At 42.2% G+C, this 19,407-nt stretch overlaps 1 protein-coding gene across 1 annotated transcript in view; it reads left to right on the top strand.

Annotated features, from left to right (window-relative positions):
* The first annotated feature begins 228 nt into the window (after positions 1-228).
* ST8SIA3 (ST8 alpha-N-acetyl-neuraminide alpha-2,8-sialyltransferase 3) overlaps positions 229-19,407 on the top strand; it is a 42,771-nt gene continuing 23,592 nt past the window's right edge. Inside the window, exons 1-2 of the mRNA XM_070736408.1 lie at positions 229-407; positions 8,017-8,139. Of these exons, the coding sequence (XP_070592509.1) occupies positions 229-407; positions 8,017-8,139 (302 nt within the window). The remainder of the gene's footprint in view (positions 408-8,016; positions 8,140-19,407) is intronic.

Here is a 19,407-nt window from a genome sequence, read left to right as displayed (position 1 = left end):
TCTGTCTGCCAGTACACTGTGCATTAATCCTTTAGTTGCATGTGTATTTTTCCCTCCCACTCCTTAGCTCTTAGCAGAGACACACACACACACGCACCAGCTCTCTCCATCCCTCCTTTCTGGGTGTGTTAACTCCAATGTAGCTCTCACAACCCAGGGTATATACATCTCTCTCTTTTTTCTTCTCCCCTTCTCTCTCTCTCTCTCCCCCCCCCTCCCGCCCTAGGTATGCGAAGCTGCAAGATGGTCAGAGTGGTAAGTGTTCTGGGTCTAGTGATGGTCAGCGTGGCTCTCTTGATTTTGTCCTTGATCAGCTACGTGTCCCTGAAAAAAGACAATATCTTCACCACTCCCAAATATGCCAACGCGGGAGTGCCGAGAATGTACATGCTCCATGCCGGATTTAGGTGAGTGCTTGTCAAACCATACATAGATTGCCTTCCCTTCCCTTCCCCCCTCCCCCTTTCCCGAGGCAAGGCATGCCGGCGAGATGGGTAGAGGGTATGCAGGCTGAGGAAGAAGCGAGGAGGAGGAGGAGGAGGAGGGGAGGTGGTGGTGGGGGAATATTATTATGATTGGAATCCACGCTCCGGGACACCCCCTAGCCCCCCTTTTTTCTGGCTTTTGTGCCAACCGTGCAATACCCCACCCCTCCTTTAAAATCGCTTCGTGTGGAAATCGATCGGGTCGGGTGGGTGGGTGGGCGCCGCTTTTGCATTAGTAGCCGGCGGGAGTAGCGTGGTGGGTTAGGGCGAGGTGTAGGTGGCTGGGTGGGTGTTGGTAGACATATAATATGATAGGCAGCTGACGGTTTGGCCGGTTCGTGTATATTCCGGACAGGAGGACGGACTAATGGCGCAGGCGCCTTGTTTCTTCGGCCGGGAAGGGGGGAAGGCGATCCCGGTGTTACCCACCCACCCACCCCGGCGTTGGGGAATCGTAGATACGCAGTGGTTGTTTTTTTTTTAAAAGGAAAGCAAAGCGGGGGGGGGAGGAAGGGAAAGCGATGCGGGGGATGGGAGTTGTGGCTTCTCTAATCCCCCTCGCGGTTCCTCCTCTCCCCATCTGCCTTGTTTCCAACTCCCGGTCCGGCTCTCCTATCTAGCCGGGCAGGAGACAAAACGTGTGTGGTGGTGGTGGTGGTAGGGTTTTCCTTTGTTTGACTTTTCCTTCCTCGTCGCTGGGGTTCCTCCCCCACCTCCCCCAAGGCCAGAAAATTAGGTCGGTCGGTCGGTCTCTCTCTCTCTCTCTCTCTCTCTCTCTCTCTCTCTCTCTCTCTCTCCTCCCTCCCTCTATTTCTCTCTCTCTGTGTGTGTAGGGAGGGAGGGGTGGTTCCAGCCAAGGCGTGAGCCGGAAGTGGTGGGAATCACCTCAGCTTCTTCATTTTTCGCCTTCTTTGGGGAGCCCAACGATCAAATCTAGCTCCTAGCCTAGGGCAGTTTAAGAGAGGGTCTCTCGGCCAATGGAACCCACTCACCCTCGTGGTGGTGGGGGGATCGTCTTTGACACCCCCCGTGATTTATGGCTGGGAAGAGCTGAAATTGGGCAGAGGGGCCGAAAACGGCAGGAAGAAGGAGGCGGCAACCGGCGCGCAAAGGGAGGCCGAGGAGCGAGGCCGCTGTCCGTGGTGCTGATCGCGCCTCCGCTTCCTCCGCTCTTCAAGCCTCCTGACGATCGATCTGGCATGAATTTATTTCATTGTTTTATTTCATTGTTTTGTTAAATATAGAATCCTTTCATTGGCCGAGTGTGATTGGACACACAAGTAATTTGTCTTGGTGCATATGCTTTCAGTGTACCTAAAAGAAAAAATTTATACATTTGTCAAGAATCGTGAGGTACAGCACATTATAGGGGACAAATAAGCAATGAGGAAACAATTCAATGTGTTGGTAATGACCTATAAAGCCCTACATGACATCGGACCAGAATACCTTTGGGACCGCCTTCTGCTGCACAAATCCCAGCAACCGATAAGGTCCCACAGAGTTGGCCTTCTCCGGGTCCCGTGGACTAAACAATGTCGTCTGGCGGGCCCCAGGGGAAGAGCCTTCTCTCTGGCAGCCCCGGCCCTCTGGTATCAACTCCCCCCAGAGATTAGAACCGCCCCCACCCTCCTTGCCTCTCGTAGGTTACTAAACACCCACCTATGTTGCCAGGCATGGGGGAACTGAGATACCCCCAGGCTTATTCAGTTTATGCATGGTATGATTGTGTTGTATGGTTCCGATGTTGGTTTTTAATATTAGATTTGCTACACTGTCACTATTTTGTTGTGAGCCGCCCCAAGTCTGCGGAGAGGGGTGGCATACAAGTCTAATAAATTAAATTAAATTAAATTGATATTAATAAAAATCTTAAAGATACAAGCAACAAGTTACAGTCATACAGGCATAAGTGGGAGGAAATGGGGATAGGAATGATGAGAAAAACTAATAGTAATAGCAGTGCAGACTTATTAAATAGTTTGACAATAGTGAAGGAATTATTTGTTCAGCAGAGTGATGGCATTTGGGAAAAACCTGTTCTTCTGTCTAGTTGTCTTGGTGTGCAGTGCTCTGATGCAATGATATGAGGGAGTTGAAACAGTTTGTGTCCAGGATTCAAGGGGTCAGTAAATATTTTCACAGCCCTCTTTTGACTTGTGCAGTATACAGGTTCTCAATGGAAGGCAGGTTGGCAGCAACTGTTAAAAATGCTATCGCTAACATTTTGTAAACCACCCTGAGTCTAAGGAGAAGGGCAGCATTTAAAAAATTGAATAAATAAACAAATAAATAAATTGGGGGGGGGGTGTTTTGTCAAGTACATATTGGTGGTAAACAAAGATATAAAAATGTTTATATACATGATACTAATAAAAGAGAAACATTAGGACAAGGGACAGAAGGCACGCTGCTGCACTTATGCACACTCCTTACTGACCTCTTAGGAATTGGGAGAGGCCAACAGTAGATAGTTGTGAAGAGTCCAGGTTTAAAAAGCATTCCATATGAATCTTGTTCCCGGTGGTTCAAAAGGAATGAAAGAGGCCACCTATTGTGTAAGCTTGTTCTGCCATTCAGAGTAAACAATGCCAAACTTACAAGGGTCCTTTTATTTGTATGGGGAGCTACTGGGGAACTGCTTCACTGTTCATTTTATTTATTTATTTAATTCAGTTGGTATGCTGTCCATCTGCCTAGGGACTCTAGGCGGTTCATAACAAAGATTAAAACATGTAAAGAGATTCGACTACTGCAATGCTCTCTATACGGGGCTACCTTTGAAGAGTGTTCGGAAACTACCAATTGTGTATCATCTTGGGCCTTCCTAGATATGCCCATGTTTCTCCATCACTCTGCAGACTGCATTGGCTGCCGATTGGTTTCCGGGGCACAATTCAAAGTGTTGGTTATAAATATAAATAAATATAAATATTTATTAGACTTGTTTGCTGCCCCGCTCCGAGGACCCGGAGCAGCTCACAACATGCAATACAAACAATATGTATACAAATCTAATAGTCAAAAACAGTAAACTAAAATCCCATTATGTAAAAACAGTCAGTCTATTCAATCATAGGGCTTTATAGGTTATGACCTATAAAGCCCTACATGGCATCGGACCAGATTACTTGTGGGACCGCCTTCTGCCATATGAGTCCCAGGGACCAGTTAGGTCCCACAGAGTCAGCTTTCTCCAGGTCCTGTCAACTAGACAATGTCGCTTTGCAGGGCCTAGAGGAAGAGCCTTCTCTTCAGGGGCCCCGGCCCTCTGGAATCAGCTCCCCCCAGAGATTTGCACTGGCTGACCAATGTCATGTGTGATTGTTGCTGGAATGGGTATGATTGATTTTAGTTAAATAGGGGTTTGTAGATTAGCTTATTTAGTTTAATTAATTGGATTTAACTATTGTATATCATTGTTTCTTTTATATGTTGTAAGTCGCCCTGAGTCCTTGGAGAGGGGCAGCATATGAACCCAATAAGTAAGTAAGTAAGTAAGTAAGTAAGTAAGTAAGTAAGTAAGTAAGTATAAGTAATATTAAAATCTAAAAACCATTTGAAGCCCACAGTTAAAAACCATGCATACCATTTATGGCCAGATCTCAATGGTATACCATCAGATCAAAAGCCAGGCTTTTACAGCTTTCTGGAAGGCCAGTAGGGTGGGGGTAGTCTGAATCTCATGAGGGAGCTGAGTCAGAGCAGCCACAGAGAAGGCCCTCCCCTGTGGACCCACCAGCCGACACTGTTTAGCAAATGGGACCCATCGAAGAGCAACCCTGTGGGCCCTTATCAATTGCTGGGAGCTATGTGGTAGGAGGCAGTCTCATAGATAGTCTAGCTCTAAGCCATGTAGGGCATTAAAGGTAATGACTAACACCTTGAATTGCACCCAGAGACCATTCAGGAGGCAGTGCAGTCCGTAGAGGATAGGTGTAAGATGGTTTACCTAGGTGCACCCACAACAGCTCGTACAGCTGCATTCTGGACCAACATCTTAACATTGACTTTAGCATATAAAAGCCATTTCATAGTCATCATTAAACATCGGTTTATTTAGTTATTTTTTTCCCAGAACAAATACAAGATAGCAGGTATTGGTATAAACATAAACAAAGTACATACAGATAAATGAGAGCAGTGGGACAGGGATGGTAGGACTTAACTGTTGTACTGACCCCTTGGATCCTGGACACAAACTGTTTCAACTCCTACCCTCAAAACGTCGCTAAAGAGCACTGAACACCAAGACAACTAGACACAAGAACAGTTTTTTCCCAAATGCCATCACTCTACTAAACAAATAATTCCCTCAATACTGTCAGACTTTTTACTAAATCTGCACTTCTATTCTACTAGTTTTTCTCATCATTCCTATCATCCTTTTCCTCCCACTTAGGACTGTAACTTGTTGCTTGTATCCTAAATTTTTTAGTAATATTGATTGTTTCTTCATTGCTTCGTTAACCCCTATGACAATCATTAAATGTTGTACACATGATTCTTGACAAATGTATCTTTTTCTTTTATGTACACTGAGAGCATACGCACCAAGACAAATTCCTTGTGTGTCCAATCACACTTGGCCAATAAAAATTCCATTCTATTCTATTCTACTTATGTGTGCATTACTTTCCAAGCTAGTGATTGCTAAATATGTAGCAACTCCTAACTTGTTCCAGTTGGTTGGGGAAGCCAGCTGGTATATTTTCTGTGCAAAGCATTCCTTGTCATATAGACTAATCAGAAATATCTGATCAGGTTTCTACACATAGATAGAATAGGGGGCACCCATTACATGTTCATCTAGTAGAGCTCTTGGCTATGGAAAGAATGTAGAGTTATATATATTGTGGCAGATAACCACCTCCTTAATGAAATACAGCTCAATACCATTAAGGTCTGTTTGTTTATTGTCTAATAGCTGGTACTGTCAAGAAGTTGATTCTCAGGTTTAACTGAAATCCTAATTATTAAGATTTCTTTTTGGGCCTTACCATATGGTTTTGTTTCCATTTGAATGCATTGGTTCAGATCATGGGACAAGAGAAAATAATTTTATTCCACCTTCTTGTGGTGTTGCTACAGTGAAGTTATCATCTATGCAAAGTGATATTTGAAAGAATAATGACTCAATTTAACAGATTGCCTAGGCTTCTAGAGTTGTGATTGAGTAAGAAATTAAAGTCTATATTTTGCCCACTTTTTTAAAGGAAAATTTGAAAGTCTCACAAAACTCATCAGATATGATTGTTGCATAAATGTGTGGACTTACTAAAATGTTTGCATGTGGGACTGTCATGTATTATTTTATATTAGGACTAATAATATCCCATATTTCGACCAAAGCACTCACATAATTTTCAGTTGGAAGTCAGCCCCAATCACATTTAGATGTTTGGGGAAAACAACTATGGAATCAAACTTTATTTTCAATATATTGTTGGTTCATAATCAGTTAAATCCATTTTTACAGGTTTCCAATTCATAGATTTTGTTTTTCTGGTTGATACTGTCATTATAAAAGAAAGCAATACCTGTGAATAGTCATTTTGCTTGCATTTCATAAAAAGTTAGTAAAACATTCCATTGAAATCAAAGTATTTTGTACAAGTTTTAGAAAAGTTATAATTTTTATGGGCTTGAACCAATTTTTGGAAACTGCTCTGTAAATATGATCTAGCAACACAGAAATTCACTGTTACTGAATCTGGAAGGTACCAGACTTTGGAGGTTATATTTCTCATAGTCTCTACTTTCTGGTACAGAATAATGAAAATTGTAGCTCAATATCACAGAATTTGATTCTGCTTTTTGGAATGATTCTATTCCCCTCTGTAGTTGCTCGGTAGCTTCATTTTCCCTTCCCTCTTGATTTTTCAAGAGTTCCTCTCAGCTTAAATCCTTGTTTATCTTTGGACAATCACTTAACATCTCCAGTTTTTTGGTTTAGTGAGATGTATTTCTCCTCTTTTCCTAATGATAATTTAATGAATGCTTTTAATTTAGATTCATAGAAGTCTTGGTTCAAAGCATTGATAATGTGATTAATCTCTGGAACAGAGAGGATCTCGAAACATAATCTTGAAAGTGAAATGAAAGACACAATGAGGAAGTGATGAACAAAGAAAGGACTTGGAAGTAGAGAACATGCTGTTAGAGAGAAGATACCCGTGGAAAACTAGATGGAAGAGATATTAAATCTTTGAAAAGAGAAATTAAAAAGTGAGCTTAGAGAAGAGAAAGAACAGGTCAAAAGTGCAGCACTATAGAAGTCATTGGCGATAGATGATAGAGATGATAGATAGCTGGACATAAACTTTTAAAGTCTACCCTCCATGGACTCATTTGTTGTCTCTCTTCCAAGTACTAACCAGCTTGGCTCTTTGGAGATCAATAAAGTTTGGTTAAGTGCTGTGGAATAGTCAGAATCATGAAGTGTCCATATTACAGGACAAAGAAAACCCTTGAAACCAGTGATGGGTTCTAAATCCCATTGCGAACGGTTCGTGAGCGCGTACAATACTTCTGCCCTCCCTCCAACGCTACCAGTTCGTAGAACCGATCCCAGTGAAGGGCTGCCTGCCGCCAGCACTACTGGTGTGCTCCTGGCAGTGGGCTTGGGTGTGTTGGCATGACATGTGGCTTCCTGCGCATGTGCAAAAACTGAATCTTGTGTGAGGATGCTCGCATGAGATTCCACTGATTTCTTTGTTTCTGCACATGCGCAGAAGCAAAAAAACCCCCCAAAATCGGTGAAATCTCATGTGTGCGTGCATCCTCAGGCAAGATTTGGCTTCCTGCGCATATGCAGAAGCTGAATCCCGCACTGATCCGCATGCACACCCAACAGTCATTTTTCCAACCAGGACTGTGTACCTGAGTGCACCGGTTGGAGCCCATCTCCATAGTTCTAAGTTACTTCTCTCCTTGTTTAGTTTCCCCCCATTGCTTCTTGTTCTACCTTCAGGTGCTTCTTCTTATGAGATAGTGAAACACTGCTATCTAAAAACCATAATATTCGACTTCTTTTTTTTTTATCCCTTTGTATTTATTTATATTGCATTTTTTATTACTGTTGTAAGCCGCCTTGAGTCCTTTGGGATTGGGCGGCATAGAAGTCAAATAAATAAATAAATGAAGGAAGGAAGGGAGGGAGAGAGAAAGAGAGAAAGAAAGAAAGAAAGACAAAGAAAGAAAGAAAGAAAGAAAGAAAGGAGGGAGAGAAAGAAAGAAAGGAAGGAAGGAAGGAAGGAAGGAAGAAGGAAAGAAAGAAAGAAAGAAAGAAAGAAAGAAAGAAAGAAAGAAAGAAAGAAAGAAAGAAAGAAAGAAAGAAAATCTCCCCTGGTCCCACCCAGTCATTCCCACCCATCTAAACATGTTGATATGTCAAGAGTCACACATCAGAGAATGTCTTCTTCTAATGGACAATGGTGATTAAAGTGATTAGAAATGATAACCTCCTTAATTTGGCCCTTTATATCAAGAAATATTTTCACTGATTGCATAAATGTGGGGTCTGTTTCAGGTCACAGTTTGCTCTGAAGTTCCTTGATCCTTCCTTTGTACCCAACCCAAACTCCATGAATCAGGAGGTCCAGGACAAGTCGCCCAAGTGGACATTCAACAGAACGGCATTTTTACAACAAAGGTAAGGAGGATGAGTGAAAAGTGATGCTAGGATCAGGATGACTCTAGATTTGGGGTAAATCCAAATCCAAATAAAGAATTTCTTTATTCTTTATTGGCCAAGAAATTTGTCTTTCGTGCATATGCTCTCAGTGTACATAAAGAAAAACATAGATTTGTCAAGAATCATGAGGGACAACACTTAATGATTGTCATAGGTGTCAAATAAGCAATGAGGAAACAATCAACATTAATAAAAGTCTTAAGGATACAAGCAAAAAGTTAGTCATAAGTCTAGTTTTTAAGCACGGCAACTTGGCAATAAACAATTGTGCCCTTGAAAATAATAATAATAATTGTTGTTGTTGTTATTATTATTATTTATTAGATTTGTATGCCGCCCCTCTCCGAAGACTCAACACTGTCATTTTTCCCAAACACCATCACTCTACTAAACAAATAATTCCCTCAACACTGTCAAACTTTTTACTAAGTCTGCACTTCTATTTCTACTAGTTTTTTCTCATCATTCCTATCATCCCTTTCCTCCCACTTAGTACTGTATGACTGTAACTTGTTGCTTGTATCCTGTTCTGCCGGCGTGTTTCAGCCGCCCGTAATTACAGGGTAATTAGTCCAGGAAGACACATACCACACGATAAAAGGAAAACCCAAAAGTTTTTATAAACAGAAAAACAGAAACAGCTCCCTTTTTAAATGTCAAAGGGATTTTCTGGTACACACAAGGCACAGGTTAAATGCAATCCAATTGCTCACCCAATAACTGGGAAATTGAGTCCAATTCTAAAGTCCAGAGTCCACACACAAACTTGAACAGCACAAAAACCACGATCTTGACGAAACAATGAATCAGATAAACTGCCATGAGGCTAAAACACCAGGTTGCAATTTTATCTGTAGTACTAATTACAGCAGCCCCATCCAACCACAGGTGGCCTCATTTTCTCTTGTAATAATCCTTCAGTTGTTGTCTCCTATGCATCACTCTATGCATACGTGGATGTGTCATTAATTCTTGTTCAGAATCCAAGGATGATATAGATGATTGATTTCCTCCTGGGGTGTCTGCCAAATTCCTCTCTTCCCTGTCACTCTTCCTTGGTCAGAGGAGGCTTCGTTGGCAGATTCCATCAGGAGCAAAACAGGCCTGCGGCATGTGGATGTTTCCCCCACATCCACCTGCACATTCCTTGGGGCAGGAGCTGGGCCAGAGCTAACCACAACATATCCTAAGATTTTTATTAATATTGATTGTTTCTTCATTGCTTATTTGACCCCTTTGACAATCATTAAGTGTTGTACCACATGATTTTTAACAAATGTATCTTTTTGCTTTTATGTACACTGAGAGCACATGCACCAAGACAAATTCCTTGTGTGTCCAATCACACTTGGCCAATAAAGAATTCTATTCTATTCAAGAAATATCCAACCTCTGTATTAGTTTCCTAGGGAATAGATGTCCCAAATATTGAGATGCATTTTATGTCTCTATGTGTAACATTCTCATTTGCCACCACCTATTTTGATTGTCTCTCAAGTCATTTGAGGCTGCGAGATGAAGAGGTCATTTGGGGACACTGAATTGGATATCCTGCTGTTTTAAATTATATGAACTAAGCCAAGGTGTGCAGATAACAAATGGAGTTGTGATTTTTCTGCCAACAGTATACAAGATACAGTGCAAAGAAACCGCAAAGAAATGGAATAGTGGGCTAATGTTATTCTTTTTTTAGCAGTTTTGCTCCCTGTACACTCAAAATAGGTCAGGTTGTACCAAGATTCTAAACCGGGCTGGGGAACAATAGCTTTTTTATGACTTATGGACTTCAACTCCCAGAATTAGAATTCCATAGCTGGCTCAGGAATTCTGGGAGTTGAAGTCCACAAGTCATACAAGGGCCATGGTTCCCCACCTCTGCTCTAAATCTATGGAGATTTCTGCTTTAAGGCTTTCTATTCTGTCCCATGATGGTATTGTCATAAACTCTACATTAAATGCATCAGTGAAGGTATAAATACAGTGGTACCTCTACTTAAGAACACCCCTACTTAAGAACTTTTCTAGATAAGAACCAGATGTTCAAGATTTTTTTGCCTCTTCTTAAGAACCATTTTCTACTTAAGAACCTGAGCCCGGAAAAATTTCCCAGGAAATATTATTATTATTATTATTATTATTATTATTATTATTATTATTAATAGTACTCCACAGTAACTGAATTTAAACATGCCTGGGATAAACATATATCCATCCTAAGATAAAATACAGAAAATAGTATAAGGGCAGACTAGATGGACCATGAGGTCTTTTTCTGCCGTCAGACTTCTATGTTTCTATGTTTCTATCTATTATTATTATTATTAATTGGATTTGTATGCCGCCCCTCTCCGGAGACTAGGGGCGACTAACAGCAATAATAAAACAGCATATAATAATAACCCAATACTAAAAACAGTTAAAAACCCATTATTATAAAAACCAAACATACATACAGACATACCATGCATAAAATTGTAAAGGCCTAGGGGAAAGAGTATCTCAATTCCCCCATGCCTGGCGGCAGAGGTGGGTTTTAAGCAGCTTATGAAAGGCAAGGAGGGTGGGGGCAATTCTAATCTCTGGGGGGAGTTGGTTCCAGAGGGCCGGGGTCACCACAGAGAAGGCTCTTCTCCTGGGTCCCGCCAAGCGACATTGTTTAGTTGATGGGAGTGGCACGAAGGCCCGGCCAGTTTCCTGCCATTCCCCCTGGGTTTCTCTCTCTGGCGCAGTGTATGGGAGGCGCGTGCTCCTCCTCGCTGCCTCAGAGTCTCCTTTTTCCCCCCCTAAACCTTAAAGTTTTGGATTTTTTTTATTCCCCTCACCTCACCTTCTTCCTTCAGCAGCAACTGTCCTCCTCCTCTTCTTCTTCCTCCTCCTCCCACCCAAATTCCAAGCTTTTATTTCTTTCCTAATGGGTTTGCACATATTATTTGCTTTTATATTGATTCCTATGGGAAAAATTGCTTCTACTTAAGAACTTTTCCTCTTAAGAACCTGGTCACGGAACGAATTAAGTTCTTAAGTACAGCCAAACTGTACTACCAAATTGAGTGAAGCAACCACAAGAAAATTAACGAATGAATGCAATATAGCTATAATTCCTTTTTTAAAAAATATTTTTTTATTTCGAATATATGCATTTAAAAGGGCATTTTCTCGATCATTACATCTTTACATTCATCATTAAAGCAAGCAAAAAAAGTGAAGTGAAAGAGAAAACCATAGACACAACAAAAACAGACTGTACATAATCCACCCCACCTCTGCTGTCTCGTTGACAGCTTAGTTTAAACTTATTGGTTTATCATAGGGTGAGTACTACCAGTGGATACTATTCGGACAGATGTATAACCAGTTTTCAAATAACTTACGTTCTTCAATCCTCTTTTCCTATCTGCTCACACATACAGTCAATTATTACAAAATTTTTGTTGTGGTTGATTTGATTTGATTTATTGGATTTGTATGCTGCCCCTCTCCGCAGACTCGGGGTGGCTAACAACAGCAGTAAAACAGTACAACAAAATCCAATACTAAAAGACAGTTAAAAATTATATAAAAACCAATCATACATACAAACATACCATACATAAAATTGTGAAGGCCTAGGGGGAAAGTGTATCTTAGTACCCCCATGCCTGGCGGCAGAGGTGGGTTTTAAGCAGCTTACGAAAGGCAAGGAGGGTGGGGGCAATTCTAATCTCTGGGGGGAAGTGGTTCCAGAGGGTCGGGGCTGCCACAGAGAAGGCTCTTCCTCTGGGTCCCACCAAACGACATTGTTTAGTTGACAGGACCCGGAGAAGGCCCACTCTGTGAGACCTAACTGGATGCTGGGATTCGTGCGGCAGCAAGCGGTCCCGGAGATATTCTGGTCCGGTGCCATGAAGGGCTTTATAGGTCATAACCAACACTTTGAATTGTGACCAGAAACTGATCGGCAACCAATGCAGACTGCGGAGTGTTGGAGTAACATGGGCATATTTGGGAAAGCCCATGATTGCTCTTGCAGCTGCATTCTGCACGATCTGAAGTTTCCGAACACTTTTCAAAGGTAGCCCCATGTAGAGAGCGTTACAGTAGTCGAACCTCGAGGTGATGAGGGCATGAGTGACTGTGAGTAATGAGTCCCGGTCCAGATAGGGCTGCAACTGGTGCACCAGGCGAACCTGGGCGAACGCTCCCCTCGCCACAGCTGAAAGGTGTTTCTCTAATGTGAGCTGTGGATCGAGGAGGACACCCAAGTTGCGAACCCTCTCTGAGGGGGTCAATGGTTCTCCCCCCAGGGTAATGGACGGACAGATGGAATTGTCCTTGGGAGGCAGGGCCCACAGCCACTCCGTCTTGTCTGGGTTGAGTTTCAGTTTGTTGACACCCATCCAGGCCCCAACAGCCTCCAGGCACCTGCACCAGTTGGCTCTGGGCCAGCTCCTGCTCAAGGATTGTGGGGGTTGGTTTGGGAGAATCCTCACATTATCAGAGGCCAGTTTTACTGCCAACAGATTCCGACAGTGAAGCGTCTATGTTAGGGGAAGATTCTGGGAGTGAAGCAGGATCGGATGAGGAGGTAATTACAGGCAGCCCATTAGCTAATTACCCCATTAGTGAATCATCATCATCATCATTAGAATCAGAAGGAGAAGGATTCATAGATGCTCGCAGGTGCAGGTTTGTGAAAAGGAAAGAACAACTGGGCAAGTATTATAGAAAATAAGGGAGAACACCTGTGGCTGGGGCAATTAGGCTAATGGGGCTGCTGATAAATTGCCAGCGTTGTTGCCTCTCGGCGTGGGAGATTATCCTTTTGGAGAGAGAGAGAACTGTATTTTACGTCAAGATTTTACAAGGACTCTATGAACTTTTTCAGGATTTTACCAGGACTCTTGGACTAATTCAGTTATGTTTGGCTTTAGGACTCTTGAAGAGGGGGGTGGCTGTGACATCTTCACAGTTGCCTTTATCTGTTTTGCTTTTGTTTTGGCTTACCACAGCCTTCAAAGTTTGTGGTTTGTGGGAGAGCACTTTGGCTGATAAAAGTGCGTTTGGACCATATTTTTTCTTTGTGATAAACTGCCTTTGTTTACTTTACAAAAGAGTGTGTGTTTGAATTTCCACTTTTCTTGATCTTTAAGCTCCATTGTCATCTTATCTGCTTCTGTGCAATCAAGAATCTTTTTAATCAAGCTTCTTTCCGATGGGGTTGTTTCCTGTTTTGTGCAGTATTTATCCTTATTGCTGTTGTTATGTGTTGAATTAAATAATAATGTTCTTTCTTCATTGGTTTTTTTAAAATGCCAAGTAAAAATATTTACGGTTTCAATTCCAGCTTTTGCTGTATCATTTCTTCTATCCAAATTTGTGTTTTACGCCAGATTTTTTAAAATTTGGGGACATGTCCATCACATGTGGAAATATGTCTTTGTCTTACATAACAGATGTACAGTACAGTATATTTAGCAATATAGCTATAATTCCCTTGAACAGTAATATATAAGTAGCTACAGCAATAAAAAATGAAATTGCATGCTTTTTCTACATGTCACATCCACCATTCCTGGAGAATTAATTTGCCTTAATAGAAACATAGAAACATAGAAGTCTGATGGCAGAAAAAGACCTCATGGTCCATCTAGTCTGCCCTTATACTATTTCCTGTATTTTATCTTAGGATGGATATATGTTTATCCCAGGCATGTTTAAATTCAGTTAATGTAGATTTATCTACCACGTCTGCTGGTAGTTTGTTCCAAGGATCTACTACTCTTCCAGTAAAATAATATTTTCTCACGTTGCTTTTGATCTTTCCCCCAACTGACTTCAGATTGTGTCCCCTTGTTCTTGTGTTCACTTTCCTATTAAAAACACTTCCCTAATGAAGTCTTTGCCACCAGATACATAATAATAATTTTCCAAAGCAGCCAGAAGGCTACCCAGTCTGAATTATATTTATTGCAATCATCAATGTTTAAGAATGAGATGGATTTAAAGGGGAACTCAGTTCCGTCTTTAGGTCTGAGTTGTGTAAGAAGCAATAAGTCCAAACCACTGTTGCTTTATCTTAACAACATTAAGATGTGTGGACTTCAACTCCCAGAATGAATTTTTAGCTTAAAATTGTAATTGGATTGGTGGGTATTGGATTTGTTATTATGTATTGTTTTTATCTTGTTGTGAGCTGCCCCGAGTTTTCGGAGAGGGGCGGCATATAAATCCAATAAATCTAATCTAATCTAATCTTTATGTTTATTAGATTTGTATGCCGCCCCTTTCCGTAGACTCAGGGTGGCTCACAACACAATAAAAACAGTTCATAAGAAATCTAATAATTTACAATTTAAGATATTTTTTAAAAACCCATTATTAAACAGACATACATACAAGCATACCATACATAAATTGTATAGGCCCAGGGGAGATATTTCAGTTCCCCCATGCCTGACGACAAAGGTGGGTTTTAAGGAGTTTACGAAAGGCAAGGAGGGTGGGGGCAGTTCTAATGTCTGGGGGGAGCTGGTTCCAGAGAGTCAGGGCTGCCACAGAGAAGGCTCTTCCCCTGGGGCCCGCCAACCGACATTGTTTAGTTGACGGGACCCGGAGAAGGCCCACTCTGTGGGACCTAATCGGTCGCTGGGATTCATGCGGCAGGAGGCGGTCTCGGAGATATTCTGGTCCAATGGAATGAAGGGCTTTAAAGGTCATAACCAACACTTTGAATTGTGACCGGAAATTGATCGACAACCAATGCAGACTGCGGAGTGTTGGAGTAACATGGGCATACCTAGGGAAGCCCATGACTGCTCTCGCAGCTGCATTCTGCACGATCTGAAGTTTCCGAACACTTTTTAAAGGTAGCCCCATGTAGAGAGCATTACAGTAGTCGAACCTCGAGGCGATGAGGGCATGAGTGACTGTGAGCAGTGAGTCCTGGTCCAAATAGGGCCGCAACTGGTGCACTAGGCGAACCTGGGCAAACGCCCCCCTCGCCACTAATGGAAGAATTTCTCCATCTAATCTATTTTAGTCAGTTTATTGTTCAGTTCAGATGGCACTGAAAAAAAAAACACCAATCAAATATCTTGGTATAAATCAGTGTTTAAAGATTCTACTTGTAATAAATCCTGGTTAGCTTTCACTATAAAATCAGTAGCTCCCAAATATCCTTTAGCTTTCAATACCATGAGCAGAATTATTTTTTCAATGAAGAGAGGGGATATGGGAAATATGAGCCATCTCTTCGCAATTTATTCATTCTTTAAATCTCTGTAATAATGTGTTAATCATTAGCTAACCGATTACAGCTACCCATGTAGAGTGAAATATAAGGATCCCCACCTAGCCAGAAATTACCTATTTTGTTCAAATAATCAAGCTGTTTCAATATTGCACTGTTTTAAATACAATTTTGGAGTGATGGAGATGGGAATCAGATGAAATAAAATGGGATGGAAATAGCTTCAGTCCTGTATAAGAAGAGTAGATACGTTAACAGTTGATTTGATTACATTTTATTTGGTATTGCGCAGAAGAGATGCTAGATGGTGGATTACATAGCTTTAAAAACTGGAATGGAAAACAAATTCAATGGCATTTTGGTGAGGCATGTTATCCACTCAGCTTCCATTCTAATATTCTTTATAGGGCAGACACAAACACAATATAAAATTTCATTAAAGAAGCAACAGTCCATTCAGTTTAAATTTCATTATAGAATTTCTCCATTAAAAGATTCACAATGCCATGTTACATCCAGGGAACCATATTGCAACTTTCTTTATACCCAGAAGAGATTTTTAAAAAGAAGAAAAAATATCCCTTCCTATCAAAAATATTAATTTCATTATGAATCATTTAAGTTTGGTTCTGTGTGTGAATAAGGGAGAAAAAAATACAACATTCTTAGTATGCATTCAACAAATTCCCTAAATAGGCAATGCTGTTCATATTATATTACTCTTAAAAAGAAATCTACTACCCCCCCCCATAATTGCCTGAAAGGAAGATAACCAGATTATCTCAGGGACCGCCTTCTGCTGCACGAATCCCAGCTACCAGTTAGGTCCCACAGAGTGGGCCTTCTCCGGGTCCCATCAACTAAACAATGTCGTTTGGTGGGACCTAGGGGAAGAGCCTTCTCTGTGGCGGCCCCGGCCCTCTGGAACCAACTCCCCCCAGAGATTAGAATTGCCCCCACCCTCCTCGCCTTTCGTAAGCTTCTTAAAACCCACCTCTGCCATCAGGCATGGGGGAATTGAGATTCTTTCCCCCTTAGGCCTTTACAATTTATGCCTGGTATGTTTTGTATGTATGTTTGGTTTTATAATAAGGGTTTTTAATTGTTTTACTATTGGATTGTCACATGTTGTTTTATCACTGTTGTTAGCCGCCCCAAGTCCACAGAGAGGGGCAGCATACAAATCCAATAGATAGATAGATAGATAGATAGATAGATAGATAGATAGATAGATAGATAGATAGATAACTGTACTTAAAATAACACACTCCCAAATGAATATTAAGCAGGGGGGGGGAAAGAAATAATCTGTCTCTGTTACTGTGCTATTAAGACTGAGCTATCTTTCCATTTTAAAACGAATTTATCTGGAAGTCAGATTGGGCCACCTTGTCAGATAAATACATTATTTTGCTTTTGCTTTTACAGAAAAAGCTGAAAGATGGGCTTTCAAATACAAACTCGGTTTCAGTTTCAGTTTCAGTTTAATCAGATTTGTATGCCGCCCCTCTCCGCAGACTCGGGGCGGCTCACAGCAACAGCAATACAAGACAAATCCAATATTAAATTAATTTTAAGAACACCACAAGTTAAAAACCAATCATACACACTAGCATACCATACACAAATTTTATAAGCCTAGGGGGAAGGAACATGTCAATTCCCCCATGCCTGACGACAGAGGTGGGTTTTAAGGAGCTTACGAAAGGCTAGGAGGGTGGGGGCAACTCTGATATCTGGGGGGAGTTGATTCCAAAGGGTCGGGGCCACCACAGAGAAGGCTCTTCCCCTGGGTCCCGCCAAACGACATTGTTTAGTTGACGGGACCCGGAGAAGGCCCACTCTGTGGGACCTAACTGGTCGCTGGGATTCGTGCGGCAGAAGGCGGTCCCGGAGATATTCTGGTCCGGTGCCATGAAGGGCTTTATAGGTCATAACCAACACTTTGAATTGTGACCGGAAACTGATCGGCAACCAATGCAGACTGCGGAGTGTTGGTGTGACATGGGCAAATTTAGGAAAGCCCATGATAGCTCTCGCAGCTGCATTCTGCACGATCTGAAGTTTCCGAACACTTTTCAAAGGTAGCCCCATGTAGAGAGCGTTACAGTAGTCGAACCTCGAGGTGATGAGGGCATGAGTGACTGTGAGCAGTGACTCCCGGTCCAAATAGGGCCGCAACTGGTGCACCAGACGAACCTGGGCAAACGCCCCCCTCGCCACAGCTGAAAGATGTTTCTCTAATGTGAGCTGTGGATCGAGGAGGACGCCCAAGTTGCGGACCCTCTCTGAGGGGGTTAGTGACTCCCTCCCCAGGGTGATGGATGGACAGATGGAATTGTCCTTGGGAGGTTATATCAAATTCAGTACGTTTGACATATGTTCATACTTAATGTGTGTGTCTTTGTGTGTGATATGTCACTTGTAATATGTAGTGGCTTGATGTAGTGGCTAAAATGTTGGCCAACAAACCAGACTATGAATTTTAGTCCTCTTAGGTAGGAAAACCAACTGAGCAAGTTTGGACCAGTCTCTCTCCATTAGCCCCATTCGCCTTACAGAGATGATGTTTCATTTTCTTTTCATTTTATTGGATTTGTATGCAATAAAATCCAATACTAAAGAAGCTAAAAACCCTTATTTTAAAAACCAACCATACATACAAACATACCATACATAAATTGTGGAAGCCGAGGGGGAAAGAATATCTTAATTCCCCCATGCCTGACGACAAAGGTGGGTTTTAAGAAGCTTGCGAAAGGCAAGAAAGGTGGGGGCTATTCTAGTCTCTGGGGGGAGTTGGTTCCAGAGGACCGGGGCTGCCACAGAGAAGGCTCTTCCCCTGGGTCCCACCAAATGACATTGTTTAGTTGACGGGACCCGGAGAAGGCCAACTCTGTGGGACCTAATTGGTCGCTGGGATTCGTGCGGCAGAAGGCGGTCCCGGAAATAACCTGGTCCGATGCCATGAAGGGCTTTATATATGTTGGGTGGGGGAGGGGAGGAGAAGGAATACAGTGATACCTTGTCTTACAAACTTAATTGGTTCTGTGATGAGGTTCTTAACGTGAAAAGTTTGTAAGATGAAACAATGTTTCACATAGGAATCAATGGAAAAGTGATTAATGCGTGCAAGCCCAAAATTCACCCCTTTTGCCAGCCGAAGCGCCCATTTTTATGCTGCTGAGATTCTCCTGAGGCTCCCTTCCATGGGAAACCCCACCTCCAGACTTCCTGTTTTTGCAATGCTGCAGGGGAATCCCAGCAGGAGAATCCCAGCATCGCAAAAACGGACGCTTCACTGGCAACGGAAGTCCAGAGGTGGGGTTTCCCAGTGAAGGGAACATCAGTGAAATCGCAGCATCACAAAAACACTGAAGTCCTCGAAACCCCACCTCCGGACCTCTGTGTTTTTGTGATGCTGCGATTTCACTGAGGCTCCCCTCGCTGGGAAAACCCACCTCCGGACTTCCGTTGCCAGTGAAGCACCCATTTTTGCGCTGTTGGGATTCCCCTGCTGGGATTCCCCTGCAGCATCACAAAAACACGGAAGTCTGGAGGTGGGATTTCCAACGGAGGGGAGCCTCAGGGGAATTCCAGCAGTGCAAAAAAGGGTGCTTTGCTGGCAACGGAAGTCCAGAGGCGGCTGTGGGTTTGTAAGGTGAAAATAGTTTGTAAGAAGAGGCAAAAAAACCTTAAACCCCGGGTTTGTATCTCAAAAATTTTGTATGACAAGATGTTTGTAAGACGAGGTATCACTGTATTAGATATGTTCGTCACCTTGAGTTACTTATAAAGTAATAAGGTTGGAATAAATATCTGGTAAATAAATAACAATAAATCACTGTTATATGTTCTGAATGATTTTCAGGATTCCCTTGCAGAAAACTTTAAATTTGCTGCCATGTCCTAAATTCCTAAGTACCCGATAATCTGATGCCTATCAGAACTCCTGCTGATTTAAAAGAGGCCTATTTTCTAGGCTTCTGTCATTTCCC

Source organism: Erythrolamprus reginae, chromosome 2, assembly GCF_031021105.1.
Source record: "Erythrolamprus reginae isolate rEryReg1 chromosome 2, rEryReg1.hap1, whole genome shotgun sequence".
In the NCBI taxonomy this organism is placed as follows: Eukaryota; Metazoa; Chordata; class Lepidosauria; order Squamata; family Dipsadidae; genus Erythrolamprus; species Erythrolamprus reginae.
This window is presented reverse-complemented; position numbering and strand designations above follow the sequence as displayed.